The 21,399-nt window shown below is 33.3% G+C and overlaps 1 protein-coding gene across 1 annotated transcript in view; it reads right to left on the bottom strand.

The window, feature by feature from the left end:
* Positions 1 to 850: 850 nt before the first annotated feature.
* ap3b1a (adaptor related protein complex 3 subunit beta 1a) overlaps positions 851 to 21,399 on the bottom strand; it is a 344,324-nt gene continuing 323,775 nt past the window's right edge. The window contains exon 27 of the mRNA XM_039758392.1: positions 851 to 1,297. Coding sequence (XP_039614326.1) covers positions 1,144 to 1,297 — 154 coding nt within the window. The 3' untranslated portion in view covers positions 851 to 1,143. The remainder of the gene's footprint in view (positions 1,298 to 21,399) is intronic.

The following is a 21,399-nucleotide window of genomic DNA, read 5'->3' as shown; positions in this document are numbered from 1 at the left end:
GAAACAGAGTTAAAATGCTACTTCAATATTACTGGCAACTCTAAAAACTGCCTCCATGCAATGGACTGCTGTTTCATTCAGGGTTGGTTTCTGTCTGTTCTCAGTGCAGCAAGGATAAGGCTTCAGCTTCCTAAGACCCTTAAATTGAATTAAGCAGACTGAGTTAAACAGAAGGAGGCAATGCAGGATAATGAGCATTTTGGATAAAAGGGGAGGTGAAATGAGGTGCATGTTCAGAAGCTGGTTTATTATAAAGTAAGAGATAATTCAAAATGACAAGAAATCCTTTATAATTCAAAGGACAGAAAAACAGCATCAGATAAATTAAACAATTTTAGATTTACAAATTAAATGGAAGTGTTTTCTTTGGCAAATTAATTGATAAAAATTAAAGATTTTAGCCAAATACAACCATACTAAGGCATGCTGCTAACAAAAATGGGCAGAATGAGACTTTGTGTTTTGCTTTGCTGCTTTATGCGCTTGAGGTTCTGGGTTTGAGCAGACTGCCATGTCTCTCCTTGTGATCGTGTTGGCAGGCTCATTGTGTTTTAGTTTCCTTCCACTGCTGAAAACTGCCCAGCTACCTGCAGTAGACAAGTTGCCTTTGTGTTATGAGAATCTTTGTTGATTTTCTTAATTTAATATGAGGCTGTGAAAGTCATAAAGTCTACCTTGCCATCCACCAATGAAAGGTAGACCACTATGACAATCAAAGTCAAGCCAGCAAACTACTAAATCTTCTTAAAGATAATAACCTACAGCTTCCAATGACAACACATCCATATCCAGAGGATGTGGAGATTTCTTTAAATGCATGAAAATAAAAATAAAGACATGAAAATTAAAGCAGTGTGTGAATCTAATATTTATTTTTTTAGATTCCCAAATATGTGAAAATGGAAATGCTACAATATACCTGAATTGTTCTGAGAACTAAGCAGATGCAATCTCACATATTGCAAGGGATTTGCGCGCCAAAGAACATTAGTCCTGAAGTGGTGAAAAAACAGGAATAACTAAATCACCAAAGAAAAAATATAATTTCTGGATAACACATGGGATTTTATTGTTTCCACTATCCTACCAGTTGGAATGAACATTGTTTTAGAGATAGGCATATTACTTCTGATTGTAGTGCTGTTAAGCCTGAGAAAGGGCAGTCTTGATTTCACGCAGCAACATTGACCCAATTGCTGTCTTTTCAGTGTTGACAATGAGCAGAGCTGTCAATGATTCTTTTAAATCCAAAGTAACAAGCACCAGGGTTCCAGCATTCACGGTTTTGGCAGCAAACCTAAAAAGAGAAAAAAAAATGATAATAAACTTGATAATAAACATAGTCTAAGAACAGAATATTGTTTTATTACTTTACTGACAAATTATGCAGAGTACAGTATGACTTTATTCATTATCACAAATAGAGATGGGTGGCACGGAAAAATCAGTGGTTAGTGCTGTGGCACGACAGCTACAAAATCCTGGATTCAAATCACAATCAATGTTTGTGTGCAGTTTGCACTTTCATCTAAGTTTTCTTGTGTATTCCAATGATGTGCACTTTAAGGTGATTAGTGACACTAAATTAGAACAGAGAGAGCGAGTGTGCCTCATGAAGCACTGCTGGGACATGGATGGAAAGGAAGACTATTTTCACAGGGCTTTAAGGTGTCTTTTCACAGAAACACTGAAATAGCTAAGTTCATTCTCTGCCTGAGATCACATATTTCTCCAGGTCTTAATGGTTGCCTAACTTTTTAATGTCTCCCTCCATCTTCTCTAATGGCCCTTTCTTATCTGTTCTCACCTTCTTCTTTCATCTGCCCTGGCTTTGTTCCTCTTCTCATCCTATATACTTTCCCTGCTCTTTCCTTTTCAATTGCATACCTGATGCAGACTGTACAGCCAAAACGTTTTGTCTTTTATCTTCTATCCTTTTCAGTGTGGAAATAACCTTAAACCTTTTTTTCCTTTGCAGAATACTGTACAATATAAACATGGGATTAAAATAAAGCCAAATAACATGTATCAGAGTAATCTAACTTAAAAATACTTGAGATAAGAACATGAATGAACAGTTTAGTCTATATAAAAGCAAAACCTTAACAATGCACACTCATCAATAAACTAAACTAGGAACAGAGTATATATAAAACACCATACAGGAATGACTTTATGAAATCAACAGAAATTTAACTATAAAATTAGTTGTATAGGCTTGTGGATCAAATACAAGAGGTTCAGCAGATTAATTCATACACTTTTCTTTAATCAAGCATAGGCTGTTGTTATTTAACAGAAAAGTTGAATGCATGGCAGAATAAATGATAAAAAATGTATCCTAACCTTCAGTACAATACAAGGTTAAGTCTGTCATGTATGGCTTCAAAAGTAAAGAAGTAAAGTTTAGTCTTACAGTAGTAAACAAGGAGAGCTCTTGGAAATTCTAAAAAGGAACTACAGTATGCCATTCCAGAATGCACTGTTTCTCTTTTGACATAACTACGCAAGCTAATAGTATTATTATACAATCAAATATATATTTTTCAAGATGTTTTTACCTTGAGGGATTTTTTTTCATGCTTTTTATACATGAAAATCCTTAAAGGTTTTATTACAAGAATCACCACCAACAAAAACAAGTGCATCAGGACAAATAACCTTTTGTACTTTCAAACTACTTTAATTTATTAATTTGCTTCAATATTAATTCTTGAAAGAAATTATCAGGGTTGTTGGAGAAACAACAGTTATTGTTACTCACAAAAATGTAACAGTGTAGGATTGTCCAGGATACATTTGAGAGAGTGAAGATTCAGGTTAAAAGCAGTGCTGGGGTAACAGACAAGATCTCAGTTAGAGTAGGTCTGCACCAAGGAAGTCCTTACTTTTTTGATCTGGTTATGGATGTAGTGACTTGTGGGATATATGACTAATCCAACTAGTGCTTTTTTGCTGATTATACTGTATTAGGTAGCACAAGAATGGAAGAAGAGAAGAGGAAGTTGAAAGAATCGAGAAGGGCTTTGGAAGATAGAGGGTCTGAAGATAAATAGGATGAGGTTAAACGATGATAAGGATTCAGAAGTTAGTCCGCAGGCAGAGCTACTGAAAAGAGTGGATCTATTTAAATATCTAGGGTCAGTGGTAGCCCAGAATGGAAAACTAGATGCGGAGATAACCCATAGAGTGCAGTGTGGATGGATCAGTTGGCAGAAGGTATCAGGAGTACGGAGTGATCAAAGAAGAAAGGCAAAGGTTAAAGGTAAGGTTTTTAATACAGTGGTAAGACCAGCATGATGTATGGAGCAGAGAACTGGGTAGTAAAGGGAGTGCAGGAGAAGAAGTTAGATTGGCAGAAATGAGAATATTGAAATAGATGTGTTAAGTTACATAAAAGGTCAAAATAAGAAATGAGACAATTAGAGGTACAGCGAAAGTGCTGGTTGAAGTGATATGGACATGATGAAGAAAGACAATGACTATGTGGGCAGAACAGTGATGAGAATGGAAATACAGGGGAAGAGAAAGTGAGGGAGGCCAAAGTGGAGGAAGATGGATAAAGTAAAACAAGATCTGAAGGAAAGGGGCTCAACTGGCGAGGAAGTGGAAAACCGAGTTGTTTGGAGAAAGTTGATCAAGCACATCATCCCCCATATAGAAGTGGGAAAAGATGAAGAAGAAGAAAGCTATATTTGTGGAAGAGTTGCTTTATATTTAACTCAAATTCAAACAACATCAATATATTGCAATGTTAAGAATTCTCACTTTAATATCTCACTTATGAAAACAAATAAATAAAAACGTTAATGTTGGCAGTGCATTCTAGCTTACTTCAAGCGAATACCTTCCTTTTTTGGGTTAGTTTGCTTTCTCCTTTCTGTTGTGTTTTATGAAAAGCATTAATGACTTAATTATTATTAGCAAATCATTGGTTCACTGTTGTTGGGAGAATCAGTGTTTTTATTGTGTGCCATGATCTGTGGCGCATTTGACAACAGAGACCCTGGAGTGTTTCATCCCAGCCTCATTTGAGCAGGTGAGATGGAACGTCGTATTTATCTTATTCAATGCCCATAATGTAATTCTGAGACATTACTGGTTGATCGCTTGACAGCTAAAACTTTATGAAAAAATCAGAAATGCAAAAATAAGACATAATCCTCAATGAAATAAAAATGGAAAAAGTTTTTTTCTTTAAAAAAAAAAAAAAGAACACTAAGCTAGAAAAAATGTATACTGTTGATCATTCATTAACCTTTTTAAGCTGGAACATTAAACGTCTCAATTATGATCTCAAGAAAACAAAATGCCTTTTCATCTCAGCTCTTTGCAGTTGAGTCCTGAGAGTGTCTCATTTTAAACACTTGCATCAAACCTGTACCTGCAATAATAAAACTGCACCTGAACTGTGGCCCTGAAATACTGTAAATGTTAATAACCACATGCTTATTATTAAGAAAAGACATACGTTAATGAGTGTCAGAATAACCATTTGAAAATCTGTCCTTAATTTAAAATAATAGTATGAAACAACCATTAGCAAAATATGAGAAGCACACAGTAACAGACACCGTACAGTTAGGGATCACTCTGCATCAGCCTTCACCTAGAAATATAAAAATATATAGCGTTGATCCACCTCTGTCTAAATGGAAGTAATGTACTAAGAACCATGAATTGTTAAAGTTGACACTACTCATTTTCGGTTGTTGGTATTATAATACTGTCACTACCCAATGTGAGACATGCAACTATATATTTAATTGTATAATGTACATGACAATAAAACCTAAAATAAGATATACCTAAAAATCTTTAGTTGAATATTCATATATACACATACAATACCATAAACATTCAATCATAACTTAAATGATAAATTCTGTAATATATTGTGATAACCTTTGTTCCTTCATAGAAATCCCTCTATATTGTTTAACGTTTTAACTGGTAGTTAAGCTCATGGCAGGACTCAAATGTTAGTACCAATGTAAACATGCCCCCATTTTATTGTTAAAAGTAAATATCTTCTGACCTCTCCCCCATTATAACCCATTGCTTCCCAGTAATCACCACTTAACATCTTGACCACTTTCTCTGTTCACTCCGATTAACTGTAAGTGACTGGTGTCAGATTTCCAGCACAATAAAGACATATTAAAGCACTTTTTGAAAGTGATCTAGAGGATTTCACCCATGCCATTTGGCTCTCCCAACCATTTGCTTAGGATAACTTTTGAAATCAGAATCAGGAATTTACTTACAATGACTAACCTCAAAGCTCCCTCTGTCCTTTGCTTCTTTAATTTTTCTTTCAGTATCTTTACACTTTTTCTGTCTGCACATGCATACATCTTTTAACACCATAAATTACATTGCACAAGTCAAGAAACAGCCAAGGATAGCATGCAAGTATTTTTTGGGGTCCACACTCTCATTGATGGCCATTTTCAGTCCCCTACTAACTGAACTGGCATGTGTTTACTGATGTGGGTAATACAAAATTTATGAATGCTAATTACAGCTAAAGTTAAAAACAATGTTTCAAGTGCTAAACAAAATGAACAGCTGTTTTTTTGCAAAACATGTTATTTTCAATCAAGATAATATTAAAGTGTCTGCACACACTGGACTTAACTTGAGAAGCATTATAAATGATTTGATATTTCTTAGTACCACATTTTGGTTTATGTGACATCAGTTGTTAGGTTTCTATTGTTTCTATAATGCTGTAGGAAAGCCTGGCTAAATATACACATAAAATAGAGTGAAATATTTTTTTTTCACCATGCACAGCTTCTAGCATTGATTAAAACTTGGCTGATGTGGTGTTTGAGAGGAAAATGCAATTATTACAAAGGAAAACAAACCAAACCCCTTATTAGCTGCTCAGATAATAGCAGACTCTGAAGTAGACTATATAGTAGTGATGGCTAAATGTACTGAAACTAATTCTGATTAATAAATACAGTATCCAGTCAATAGTTAAAGTTCTTGCATTAATTCTTAATCTCCCCAATTATGTATTAACCCTGATTTAGACAGGCCATCAACAACTACAATTATCTAAAACTACATCTAAAATTTCAACTTTTATGAATGATCACAACCTCCCACTGTAGTTACTCCACATATATTTGAGACAATATTCTTTATATTCACCTATAAATCAGAGATTTCTATGAATTGACTACTTCTTATATTGAGTACAACTTCCCTGATCTCTGTTTCCCAAATCATGCAACCATGATACTACTGCTATCTCTGACCATGTGTGTCTTAATATGAAACTAAAATCATTATGCTCCACCAATACATCCTGCAAATGGTGACTTAATCCATTAATATAATCAAAGCCATTCATTTATTAAATAAATATACAAAAAGGTTTGTCATTACATATACAATTAAATATACTGATGAGAAGAGAAATATAGAAATTTAGTTGTAACTCATGAAGCTCCCATTTTGAACAAAGAGATCAAACAGATTTTACCTCAACAAATACATAAATAAGAACACAATTGTAGAGATTAACAATACAGTCAGAAGTACAAACAATAATGAACAAAACCAAATAATCATTACTGTGTTTTCTACATCCTACAAATCTCCCTACTGAAAAATGTCAAGTTCCAGGCAAAAGGTGTTAGAAAAAAAGAAAAGAGACTGCACTTCCTTTATATAATATAAAAGATCAAGCTGGATTTTTTAAGGGTAGAAATTGTGTCAAATATTCAACAATTGTTTAGAGTAATATATATTCCTGCAATACCTGACCTTCTACAACTCTTCCTATGTCAGAATAAAGGAAATAAAAACTTTTGATAGGTCTGAATGGTAATTTCTGTATTTTTTCACTGTTCTATATGATTTTAGATATAATACACCAAATAGACATGAATTCAAACATTACACTCAAACTGTTATATATGAGCCAATACAATTCAGTTTGTATAAACAATAGAAATTCTGTTTTACTCTAAAACATAACTAAACAGGGTTGTCCATTATCTTCACTACTTTTTGCTTTTTCTATTGAACCCCTGGCTATCTGTCTCCACAAACATCAGAGATTAAAAGGATTAGAATGGAAGCAGTTGAAAGAAAAGTTATATGGTGCTTCATATTGCTGAGCCATACTCATAACTGCCCCACATACTTGAGGAATAGTATGTCATCTCTAGCAATAATTATGTTTCTTTTTTCAGTGACACATTTCTGATTAAACTTAATCATAATCATTACTAAAAAATCGTAAAGATGTATTTATATTCAACATTCACAATATGATGGAAACTGTCACTACAGATGTTAATAGACTGTCATCTCTTGGTCTCAGATTAACTGGATGAATTAATACTTTTAATTGTGTGTGTGTGTATTTATAAACCCTCCTATAAACAATTGGCACCTCATTAATTTGCAATTCAAGAAAAGCTAGGTATTTTAAAAAAAAGATGTTCAAGTAGACATGGAGCAAAGCATAATTTTTCCCACTTACTATGTCACAAATATAGGTGTATTAAGATGATAGCATTCAGCAGAAACCAAAGAACGTGTACCTGCTTGGTTAGCCTTGGTAGAAAATCCCATTCAATTTCTAATTATTTGCCTTACCTTGTACTCCAGCATTTAGTAATCAAGACCAATTTACCAGTAATGCAGTGGTGCAACATTCAGTGAACATTTTGCGCCTATGCAACATATACTATAAAGATACAGCACTATTGTGAAATGCTTCAATTTACAATATTTATTCATGTCATCCATGACTATACAGTGTTTAACTCATTGAAGTTACTTGACATTTAGGCCTTTACAAACATCTTTATCGACGACAGGTTTGAATCTTTTTAAATGTTAAGCTTCAATTTTCTGGTAGTTTACTGTTATTAAATTAAAACTTCATTTACAGAAATCTGCCTAACTTTCCTAATTTTCAATCACAGTCGATAATTAATACATTACTACATAATAACGGTAAAGATATTGGCAGCATTTCTTAACTTTTCCAACTTACAGCATCTTAAATAGTGCATTCCAGGATTATCTAAGGAATCACTGAGAATAAGACCCTTTAATTAGAATATCAGATAATGGATTGAAATCAGCAATAGACAAAACAAACTCCTCTTTAATTTGTACAAAGCGTGACATAATTAAGTGGGGAAAAATTACATCGTATGGATCTATCTTGACTATAATTATGCCACAATTTGTTGAGGATTAAAACAAAAAATAAAATGTGAGCAATGGTATCAAACACCTGCTTTCCTAGCACATGTGTCTTGGGAATGTCCAATACTCAAGTCATATTTGTAAAAAAATACTGCTTATCTGTTAAACAGTTTCAACTGCACCGAACTATCTAATAGCATCATTTGGACTCAGTCAATACTCAGTCGAAAAAAAAAATGTATTTTGAGGTCTAACACCGTTTTCTTTTACTCTACTGGCAGAAACTTATTTCAGTTTCCATACATTGGTGAAAAAAGACATAATTTTTTTTTTTTAATTAGAAAAGATCAAAACACTATTCCTAACATGGACATTAAGTGTTTTTTTTTTTTTTAGAATTTACCAATAATTCATTAATATTGAATTAATGCAATCTTCATGAGGCACTGTAAGGCTTTTTGATGTTTGAACATATAACACAGAATACAGTCTGTACTATATTGGTCTTTTACATAGCTTTCTGAAATAGGAAAGGGATAGAAGCATAGACTAATTTGATCTGATATAGAACACAAATGTATTGAAGTATGATTGACTGAATTTATGTCTCATCTGTGTCTAATTCATTGTAATGCAATTAACAAAATTATTAAAAAATAAGATGTGCCAAATTATTAATCAGACAAGTGTACTAAAAACAAGTATCAAATAGCTGTTTACAATTTTAAAATTATGGATTCCTGCATTAATACATATTATGTTAAATGTGTTTAATTTATGAGGGGGTGTTTCAAGTTCTCTTTACTTGAAGAATTAAACTTTAAAGAATGCATTTATTCAGAATAATTGAAGATATTCTATAAAAAGTATCACACCCTTTTAACATGCATTGGCAGCATTATACCATTTGCATTTTCATGTAATTCCAAGTGCTGTCACTTTGATTATTCTTAAGAGACAGGTTATGCACATTTCTTTCCATATTCTGAAGCTGCACCTGAGGTTCCTTGCCTCAAACTAGCACAAAAGCAGCAAGATGGACTTTCCATAGATTATATTTATGTTTTACACTTATTACTTAGTGGTTAGTGTGTAATAAAAATAGCTGAGGTTTCTGTAGTCTGAATATTTATCCTGTTGACTGATTCAAGTGGATTTTTTGGTACTCATGATAACTACAATAAAGTTACATTTTATTGTATTGTACCTAAATATTATGGATAATAAAAATCGATGAACACCATTAATGCAACATTTGATTTTTTGTTAACATTATAAGTCAATAATTTACATTATGTGACAGGTGGCCACGGCCATTACCAGGCCGGGATGCCCGTCACAACTGGTTAACATTATAAGTCATTAGTTTATACAACCACATCAATGAAATCCTTAAAATACTTACTTTAGAGGAAACACAGTCAACCCATTTGGGGTAAGCAAATTGTTTGCCTTTTTCACAACATAAACAAGAAAATGCAGTCCGCTAAATATTAACAATTGGGTTACAAAGCTTATTCATGCTCTATGCCTAATCTAAAGAAGACACTAAAGTTTTTTTTTTATTATTTTCATAACAGAAAACCAGATATTTAATACTAATAAATTTAAGAATGAGTAAAGACTTCACTATATCAGGCTAATATATTTAACACGCTCTTGCATATCAGCTACAACCCTAGTTTGAAATCCTGCAATGTATGTAAACATCCAAGTTAACAGAAAGTCAACCTAAGTAGAAGCCATCACACTTTGTGATATAGGTTTATCTAGGCAGGTGACGTGAAGCACAGCATCCTTTCTTTTGCAGCGTACTTGGAAAGATAAAGTGTTTCATGCTAAAATAACATGATGTCCTTCTAGTTTCTAGATCAGCATCTCACAGGAGCAGCTGTGCTCTTTTGAACTTTCAGAATGGACACTTTATCTTCAGAACAAACTCATGACAAAAACACAAACAGGAACATTTACACCTGTTCAGTGAGTTTAGATGAAAAAGCCCAGGACATTTAATCTGAAGAAAATAAATTAAACCACTCATGAAAATAACAGGCGAAGCAACATACTGACCATGTTAAACCTAAAGAACCACTGGAGATTCGTCATTGAAGCTATATTTGAAAGAATAATATGAGACAGAAACCTAAGAAATTTTTTTTCCTCTTTGATTGAAATTTCTGAATGTCAATAAAATAATTTTGAATTTTAACAAAGTCTCTACTGTCTTCTGTTAGCATATTGAGAACATTATATGAATGTTTCTGCAACGATCAGTGTGGAGAAAATAAAATACTAGATGACTGCTTTACTGTATGGCCAAATTCATTAAAAGGCTTTATTAAGACTATTATTAAAATCTGGGTAGATTCAGTTTAACACACTCTTGTATAGCATTTTTACCATAAATGAAAGCTCTCAGCTTTGTCTCATTGTTGATGGATGAAGATGCACATCAGCTATTGTAACAATGATCTGAAAATACCTAGGTTTTCCCTTTATTTTTGAAGTTTCTAAATATTAAAAATGTTTGTCTTAAAGTAAATAGATTTTGTCTAAGAAAATTTTAATAGTGGTGCAACACTCTTCATGATGTCTGTTTAGAATGAGGAAAGGCATGTTCCACTGCCCTGTATGGGAAGGCCCAAAGTGACTAGGTTTCTTTCATTTGTTTAGTCTTTACTCTAGCAATATACAGTTCTTTATGACTGGTTAAGTGTGAAATCTCAGCCCATCATATGAACATCTCCTTTACCTACTTAGTTAACTGAGCTAATGATCCATGTGGTATGCACACTTCAGCCAGAACCAATTCAAACTTAACTATTTCTTTTTCTATTGCACACTTCAATTTCTTAAAATGATACAAAGCACTTGTGGATTTTGTAGTAAAATATAATATTGTAATAGCGACAAGAAAGCTGTACAAACTTCCAAACAACATTATAAACATAATATACATCTATATAAACTGTTGATGCATACAATATGCATACCACACATTCAGTAGATGTACAGTGGGTACGGAAAGTATTTAGACCCCCTTCAATTTTTCACTCTTTGTTATATTGCAGCCATTTGCTAAAATCATTTAAATTATTTTTTTTTCCTCATTAATGTGCACACAGCACCCCATATTGACAGACAAAAAAAGAATTTTTGAAATTGTTGCAGATTTATTAAAAAAGAAAAACTGAAATATCACATGGTCCTAAGTATTCAGACCCTTTGCTCAGTATTTAGTAGAAGCACCCTTTTGAGCCAATACAGCCACGAGTCTTCTTGGGAAACACCTGGATTTGCGGATCCTCTGCCATTCCGCCTTGCAGATCCTCTCCAGTTCTGTCAGGTTGGATGGTAAACGTTGGTGGACAGCCATTTGTAGGTCTCTCCAGAGATGCTCAATTGGGTTTAAGTCAGGGCTCTGGCTGGGCCATTCAAGAACAGTCACAGAGTTGTTGTGAAGCCACTCCTTCATTATTTTAGCTGTGTGCTTAGGGTCATTGTCTTGTTGGAAGGTAAACCTTTGGCCCAATCTGAGGTCCTTAGCACTCTGGAGAAGGTTTTTGTCCAGGATATCCCTGTACTTGGCCACATTCATGTTTCCCTCGATTGCAACCTGTCGTCCTGTCCCTGCAGCTGAAAAACACCCCCACAGCATGATGCTGCCACCACCATGCTTCACTGTGGGGACTGTATTGGACAAGTAATGAGCATTTCAAGAATTCTTTTTTTTTATCTATCAATATGGGGTGCTGTGTGTACATTAATGAGGAAAAAAATTAATTTAAATGATTTTAGCAAATGGCTGCAATATAACAAAGAGTGAAAAACTGAAGGGGGTCTGAATACTTTCCATACCCACTGTACACATACAGTACAATTTCCACAAGCACCAATGTTACAAGACATCTGGAATGTCAAATGTGTACACTACAGACACAAATACATGCATAAGATGAATGTGTCTTTACATATGCTTACACATACTGCACACAGAGTGTATGGCAAATACGTTTTTAATTTTTGTAAGGGAATTCAACACCATTAAATTAGGTTATCACTAAAACACAGCATGACAAAAGTTTTACCCCAGGTAAATGTTTTAATGGTAACAATAATTTTAGGAGTAAAAGCTGGACTATAATGGAAGGCAGCAGCAGCCAATAGTTAGTAAGGATTAATTAGCATCTTCGTATTAAAAAACCTATGTTTGAGAGTATTTTATTTCCAAGAGAAGCCGCATAATACACTAAAATATTTTAAATGGAAGGGAATTGAGGTAAAGTTTTTTAAATAAATATTATTTTACTATGTTTATTAAAAGTAGAATGGTGGATTTACTGTATATTTCTCCAAGTGGAACACAAATGACATTTTGGACCAAGATAATATCAGTAGGCCATTACATTTCAAATTACATACATTTTTAAACCTCTTAAGCCAGTAAGTTCTTGCAGAGAGCTTTACATTTTAAAATGAGATGGTGTAAAAATACACTGTATAAAAAACAGCACTGTTGAATTTCAGTTTCCATATACATACACTATATAAAGAAAAAAATCTGATATTTTCCGAAATGTTAGTAATTATTTTACTGTCTTGGGAACACTATTAATTTCAGAATATATCAGTTGATAGCTTTGACATTTCAGCATGTATGTGTGTGTTACAGTCTAATAATACAGATTCTTTATCCAAACTGATATTTAACTTGTATAGTGTAGCTACTGTTGACCAACTAAATGTGAGTTTATTATGTCAAAAAATATCACAAGCAATACCACTATTAGATGTCTGGAATGCCAAATAGTATTTAACTTTTTTGACAAATACACCAATAATTTCAATGTGCGTCTTATTTGTCTATAATAGACATCCTCTCAGCACTGTATTTTTGCTGTAAGTTGTGACATGGTGTTATACACTTGAAACATTATTGTAAAGGACTCAATTTGTGAAATATTTCAGAAAAAAATGAATATTTTTAAATAATCATCCCCCACCCTCCAAACCGTAAGCTCAAACTATCATGCACAGCTTGTGAATTCCAAAACATGGTGAATTCACTAATTACATCATATTAGGAACAAGACTGGTCTATTTAGCATTGCAATTGAGTGAAAAGCCATTCAGGGACAATGAACTTCTGTCAATCCTTTTAATTCTTTCTTCATCTGAAAGGAGGGCCCTAGAGAAAAGTGTGTGTGCATGCGTGTGTGTGTGTGTGTGTGTGTGTATAAATATATATATATGTGTGAAAAGATATGGAGAAGAAACAGGAGACCTAAGTGAATTAGGGTGATATAACAAATATCACAGAAAGGATAATAAAAATTATTAAAACGATGTTTGTATTGTTTGTTTGTTTATATATATATATATATATATATATATATATATATATATATATATATATATATATATATATACACACACACACACACACACACACACACACACAAGTAGCAGGATTCTTGCTATTTTGATAGTCAGCAGCACGCACATATGCATAAAAGTAGTGGCACATGGTCCTTTGTAAACACTAACAAGTGTGGAATAGGTCCCTGACTCCATATGAACCATCGTTTGCTACGTCCTATGCTCCATGTCCCATTCGTCTGAATGCCACGTGTCTGAATTGGAGCCATCTGCCTCAATTTGCACAACATCTTTAGCCACAATGGACTCCAGTTAGCCCTGACAAAAGCTTACAATAGCCCATCTTAAAGCACTGCTGGGCTGTCAGCATGCTGTCAGCTATTCAAGAGCAAACCAACTGGTCAGTGTCTCATGTCTAACAATTAGCACAGATCTTGCACTGCGCCTTCTGAATCTCCTCAGGGATCAGCTTAATTACCATCAGCATAAAAGAGGGAGTTTATCACAAGATACTCCAAAAACTTCACTTCAGACTTAATTAAAATATTAGCCACTTAAGCAGGAAACAGATTCTCTTGAAATGAGGAGTAATTTCTTTCTTTTTCCTTTTCCTTCTTTTAATTACATCAACATCTATTGCATTACTGAAAAGTACATGAATGCACTTGTTCAAATGATGTTTTGCAAAGTGTTTGAAGAACTAATATATTTGAAAGGATATTAATACAATTATTTTTATTAGATTATAACAAAATGTTTTTACTGTGGCCTACATTTAAGCATTTAGAGTGCATCAATGTAGCTCCACTTGAATTAACAATTTCTCAGTTTCAAATCACATTAAGGTTCAGCTGATTCTTTAAGTACAATTTATTAAGGAAATACTGATTGAGGAAATCCCGATCCAGTATTTATTCAATGTAAGAAAATAGACTTTTTACAAAGAACTGATTAGTTAAATGGCTGTTGGTGGGGGGTGAAGATCTTGAAATCTATTGAATTATTTACTTTTAAAAGGTACTATAAAAATGTATTTGTGAATTTATATGAATTAAACTTTTTAAAAGGATGGCCTGGATCCAATATATTTTCCTCTGAAGCAAAGATGTACTATAAAGACTTTTACCTAAAATGTTCTCTCGCAAATAAAAAAAAAAAAGTTTGAAAACTATGTTTTATTACATGTTTCTTTACATTTCACATTTAATAACTAAAGTTAGTAATTTTCAGTCAGGATGGTAGCTCACACTATATTGTGGATCAATTAATCTTGATTTTTATAGAGTGCCCTTCATCATCAACGCCACAAAAAGCAGACAGGAAAAAATGGAGGTTAAGTCAGTATAACAAAACTTCAGAGTTTCAAAGACAAGATACAAAATGTTAACCTGATACAAAATTGAAATATGACCATGCTAAAAGTAGATACTTTTAAGTACTACATTTTTGATACCTAATACAATTAAACATTAAAGAGAAAACACTATAAACACAGCATAAGGATCCACCAGTCTTAATGTACTTCAAAATGTTTCTTCATATTTTTAACACATTTTATTTTACTATGTACAATTTTAAATGAAGAGTGTCTAAACAAAAAATATATGCTGTAATATCCGTTATCGGTTATTAACACTGCACAAAACACAGGGGTGAATTCTTTAAAGACACCGCTCTCATTTCTGTAGTGTGTTAACAGACTAAGCTGTGTAAACCATTATTTATTCTGCAATTACTACTGCCTAAGGCGTTGTTTTACAAAACAAAACAGGACCTTGGTAGTCTAGTACCGTATCCATGTCACATTTGTACAGAGATACTGCAGTGATTCATAGCCCTAGGGCTTTTGCTTTTGGCTTAGTTGTTTAAACCAGCAGGCAATGCAGTGCTGTTCAATAGACATATTAAATTCAGGCATTTGTCACATTGTATCATAATAGGCCTCAAGTGCCCCTAACCTGCTCCATAGCATAACATTGCTAAATGCAATGAACAAATTTAAAGTGCAGTCATAGGCATTGTCAGTATCCTGCTATACAGTACACATTACTTAATACATAACATTGCTCTTTAGTGTTTGGAAAAAAAAACAGACTATTCACACCAGATACTTTGATGACATTACTCTAGTTGGTAATTAGGTTAAAATCTTCAGTATGTAGTTAAACACATTTCACTGCTTGCTTTTCTAAAATTAGTGAAAAATGTTTACAAGACTAACCTAAACATGAATTTAATTTCTGTTTATAGGACATGTTAGTGTGAGTTATTGCAAATGATTTTTCTATTTCACACATATAAAAACCCTGGTTTATGTCTGATTAGCAACTCTAAAATAACACATCTTAAAATTACATCAATAAGGGTTTTTTGTCAGTTAAAATATAAAATTTAACACTAAGCTTAAATTATAATTTTAAAAATATACCAAACTATATAAAGAAAAGCATTTGAAAATTGTTGCAATTGCTGCATAGTTAATATTTTTTCAGTTATTAAAAAAAATATTATAATTGGACTAATTAAAAAGGAAGAGGCCAGCACATGACTTTCCCTAATGTATAAAAATAAAAATGAATACACACACACAGCATATTTTTACAAATACACACTCACTCTCTCTCAAGGTATACATTACTGGACTGAATTTATTCAAAATCAAAAGGATTCTAGCATTTTACAATGCTAATAACTGTGCCAAGTTTCATTCATTCTGATCCATCTTGGGTACAGATTCATATCCTTATCCACATATATATATATATATATACACACACACAATGGTGTGAAAAACTATTTGCCCCCTTCCTGATTTCTTATTCTTTTGCATGTTTGTCACACAAAATATTTCTGATCATCAAACACATTTAACCATTAGTCAAATATAACACAAGTAAACACAAAATGCAGTTTTTAAATGATGGTTTTTATTATTTAGGGAGAAAAAAAATCCAAACCTACATGGCCCTGTGTGAAAAGTAATTGCCCCCTGAACCTAATAACTGGTTGCGCCACCCTTAGCAGCAATAACTGCAATCAAGCGTTTGATAACTTGCAATGAGTCTTTACAGCTCTGGAGGAATTTTGGCCCACTCATCTTTGCAGAATTGTTGTAATGCAGCTTTATTTGAGGGTTTTCTAGCATGAACCGCCTTTTTAAGGTCATGCCATAGCATCTCAATTGGATTCAGGTCAGGACTTTGACTAGGCCACTCCAAAGTCTTCATTTTGTTTTTCTTCAGCCATTCAGAGTTGGATTTGCTGTTGTGTTTTGGGTCATTGTCCTGTTGCAGCACCCAAGATCGCTTCAGCTTGAGTTGACGAACAAATGGCCGGACATTCTCCTTCAGGATTTTTTGGTAGACAGTAGAATTCATGGTTCCATCTATCACAGCAAGCCTTCCAGGTCCTGAAGCAGCAAAACAACCCCAGACCATCACACTACCACCACCATATTTTACTGTTGGTATGATGTTCTTTTTCTGAAATGCTGTGTTCCTTTTACGCCAGATGTAACGGGACATTTGCCTTCCAAAAGTTCAACTTTTGTCTCATCAGTCCACAAGGTATTTTCCCAAAAGTCTTGGCAATCATTGAGATGTTTCTTAGCAAAATTGAGACGAGCCCTAATGTTCTTTTTGCTTAACAGTGGTTTGCGTCTTGGAAATCTGGCATGCAGGCCGTCTCTTTCTTATGGTGGAGTCGTGAACACTGACCTTAATTGAGGCAAGTGAGGCCTGCAGTTTTTTAGACGTTGTCCTGGGTCTTTTGTGACCTCTCGGATGAGTCGTCTCTGCGGTCTTGGGGTAATTTTGGTCGGCCGGCCACTCCTGGGAAGGTTCACCACTGTTCCATGTTTTTGGCATTTGTGGATAATGGCTCTCACTGTGGTTCGCTGGAGTCCCAAAGCTTTAGAAATGGCTTTATAACCTTTACCAGACTGATAGATCTCAATTACTTCTGTTTTCATTTGTTCCTGAATTTCTTTGGATCTTGGCATGATGTATAACTTTTGAAGTGCTTTTGGTCTACTTCTCTGTGTCAGGCAGCTCCTACTTAAGTGATTTCTTGATTGAAACAGGTGTGGCAGTAATCAGGCCTGGGGGTGGCTACGGAAATTGAACTCAGGTGTGATACACCACAGTTAGGTTATTTTTAATAAGGGGCAATTACTTTTCACACAGGGCCATGTAGGTTTGTATTTTTTTTCTCCCTAAATAATAAAAAACATCATTTAAACTGCAAACTGCATTTTGTGTTTACTTGTGTTATATTTGACTAATGGTTAAATGTGTTTGATGATCAGAAACATTTTGTGTCACAAACATGCAAAAGAATAAGAAATCAGGAAGGGGGCAAACAGTTTTTCACACCACTGTGTATATATATATATATATATATATATATATATATATACACACACACCCATATACATACATACATACATACATACATACAGACAGATAGATAGATTCCAACACACATACATACACCCCAGTATTTGAAGGGAAAGTTTTTTTTTAGGCAAAAATGTTACAGAACGATATCTATAATACCCTACCACACCAAAACTTTGACTTCATTTACTAAATTGATACTTACGGTCAAGAACAATAAACAGACATACCGAGAAAAAATTACACACATAATTGCCTAATGTATATACAACTTACAAAAAACATTTTTCTAAAAGTCACCTTGAGGAAAAAAAAGTCTGCTATATACAATAAAGCTAGTTTATTAGTGGAACAGAGACCTGACAGATAGGTAAAACTCCTAAAAGAATACTATTTGCATTATTCAATTGTGTATACTTGTCTACGAAATTGTCATGTTAAATGATGAATCAAATACTGTGTGTAAAAGCATAAGGCACTTTCTTTATAATTACATTTATACATCTGTGTGCTTTTGAGTATTTAAAAAAGAGAAAAAGGAAACCATGCAAACAATACAATCAAACTCAGAGAGTCTTCTACATTTCCATAGCTATTTAGTTTTCATTAAACAACAAATTAACCTGTAAAAAATACATTTTACACGGATCTCTGCTCTCATTCTGTTCATCCCCCTAATTTGGCTAATCCTAAACTGATCCGTTTACTTTGAGGTTTAACGGGTACCAGCAGTTGTGACAAAGACTCACTCAGGCTAGCATTCTTTTGACATGAAACCTTCAATTACTGTCAGCTGAAGCAGGCACAATCCTATTAGCAAGAAGGACTATGGCAGGCTGCAGCTCCCTGCCCTGGCTGTACAGCAATAATTAGCCTAAAGTTGACAAATGTGTAATGAGGTCACGCAAAGAATGCACAGAGAAGAGAGACAGTTGAATGGAATACAGTCCTCATGCAGTCATTCAGGCCAACGGCAACACTGCTGGTAGACGGGAGGCTAAGAATGCATTTTAATTTGGAAGAAAACAAATTCCTTATTTGCTGTGAAATAAATAAAAAGCAAGAGCCATCATCATTTAAGTAATTCCAAAGACATTTTTATATTTGATTTTTTTTTTACTTTTATTGACTTAAAATAGTTTCTAAAAAAAAAAAGCACTTGAAACATTTTTATTGGCTTAGAATTTTTTTCAATCAAAAATTTTCACAGTGGGCATAAAATGTGATCTACAGTATATAATTACTATTTAGCTAGGATAGCAGACATAAACCATGCAAAAATATGGGTTGATGATGCTTTTAAATGTGGCCACTCTATTATTATTAATGAGTACTCGATTTTCAATAAACTAATACACTAGAAGTGCTAAAAAAGAAACAGAACTGTCTAGCACACACATTAATATAATAATTTGTAATTGGATCAGGAATGTCAACAGTTAAATAGTATTATTACACACTGAAATTAGTTAGATTGCTGTAAAATTAAATCAAGTCTTTATATGTCAAATTATTTAGTTGGCTACATGGTGTTTCTATTATCCAATACACTTTCATATTTAGTTTTAAAATTCCTGTTAATATAGAGTAGACATTTTAAAGTAATATCATGCAAGGCCAACATGCAGGTTCACTATGGTATCTGTTTAAATTGCACATAACAAGCAGTATTTTTTAAGGAAGGCATGGCAGAAAATAATCATCAAGTATGATTTAGATGTAAAACTGCCATATTACCAAAATAATCAAGAATGCATTAATAAAATAAAAAACAGAATTCATGAAACAAATTAAATAAAATGTCTGAAATATAACAGGAGACAAGTTTGCTTTAAAAAAATCTACTTCATTGGGAGGTCAGTGGAATGCAGCTCTTACATTACATTAACTGAAAATAATAAAGAAAAAATTGTTACAAGCAAACTGCACATATCACATTATAAACAGAAAATAAAGTGGAAATCTAACAAGATATGCAGACGCAAGTATTCTGCATTACTGTACTAGTGCCTTTTTATTTGCATTTGTGTTACCATTTATTTTATTTTAACTTAGTTTGGAATTTGCCACATAACAATAACAGTGCTGTCTCCTTGTGGACAATTTTGGTAAAGCATATTACAAGCAATATCCTCCTGCAATGATACAGGCTAAGTTAAGCTAGAACAAGTCTTCTCATCACCGAAAATAGGTGTAAATTCTGATGCACATATAAATCAATGCGTTGTTACATTTTTAGCAAGTCCAAAGTACAACTGTTTTATTAAATTATTATGCTGGTGCGGTAACTAAAAACTCTTTATTAACTCCTCCTGGGTTTTCATAGTGCCACAAATATACACAAATTTAAAAAAACAAACACAATTTAAACATTGTGTTTTTTCTCTCCTTTTGCTTTCATTTTTTGTAGTCTGAAATTTTCATAATATAAAAATCTCGACCATACCATTAAGTAATATATGGAAATGAAACTGCTTATAAAAGCACACACATTTTCCTTTCAGTTGCATTTCTATATAAATGCCATAAACACTGTAAAACCACATATACAGAATGGTGAATAAAGTAAACAAAAATACACCAAACAAAAAGTAAAAGCGTAAACCCTTAAAAAATTATAATCAAATTAGAGACAAATAGGCATATGACAAATTAGATGATCATCTAAGGGAAAATCTCACCTATAAAACATGCAATTAAAAAGAAATATATAGTGACCATTGCCCCATTCTATTTCTTCCAGTGTAAGTCAACTACACCATTTTAATACTGCTTTTTAATAATCACAGAAGGTGGGAAAAATCAGTGTCTAGTACTGTTTACCTACAGAACAACACACAGACAACTAGAGTGTAACCTAACATTCTCAATTTACGATATCCCAAATATATTAGAAATTTTTAAAGGATTACCTTCCTAAATTGTAACATAAGCGGGGTGTGGCCACCATTATTAACACTCACTTTGAAAGAAATATTACATACAGTGTCAATCAAGCAAGCATTATTTAGAATATGCTAAAAAGGTATACTTTCCTCCCTTTTCATTTTTTTGATATCCTGGATGCAGAAATTAAGCTCTTAAAGATTTTCCTCCCTTTTAATTTTGTTTGATACCCTGGATGCAGAAATTATGTTCTTAATGATTAAGAATGAGATGGTATGTTTTAAATTGCCCTTATTCATTATTAGGTAGTTTTACTTTCTCTGAAGTAATCTAAGAAGCTTAACCCAAAGCTGATTTCTTAAAATGTGTAGGCTGACACAAAAGGAAGGTTATGACTTATATTTTCTATCTATAAACATTGCAGGGGGTCAGACAAAATGTTTTACATTTGCTTTAAAATTAGTGATATTCACTATTTCCTGAGATACCCTACGGCAACTCTTCTAAATACTAAAAAAAAAAAAAAAAAAAAAAGATAACAAGGCCTAACTGA

The sequence above is a fragment of the Polypterus senegalus genome, chromosome 7 (assembly GCF_016835505.1).
Source record: "Polypterus senegalus isolate Bchr_013 chromosome 7, ASM1683550v1, whole genome shotgun sequence".
In the NCBI taxonomy this organism is placed as follows: Eukaryota; Metazoa; Chordata; class Cladistia; order Polypteriformes; family Polypteridae; genus Polypterus; species Polypterus senegalus.
The sequence above is the reverse complement of the archived record's forward strand: the minus strand, read 5'-3'. Positions and strand labels throughout refer to the sequence as shown.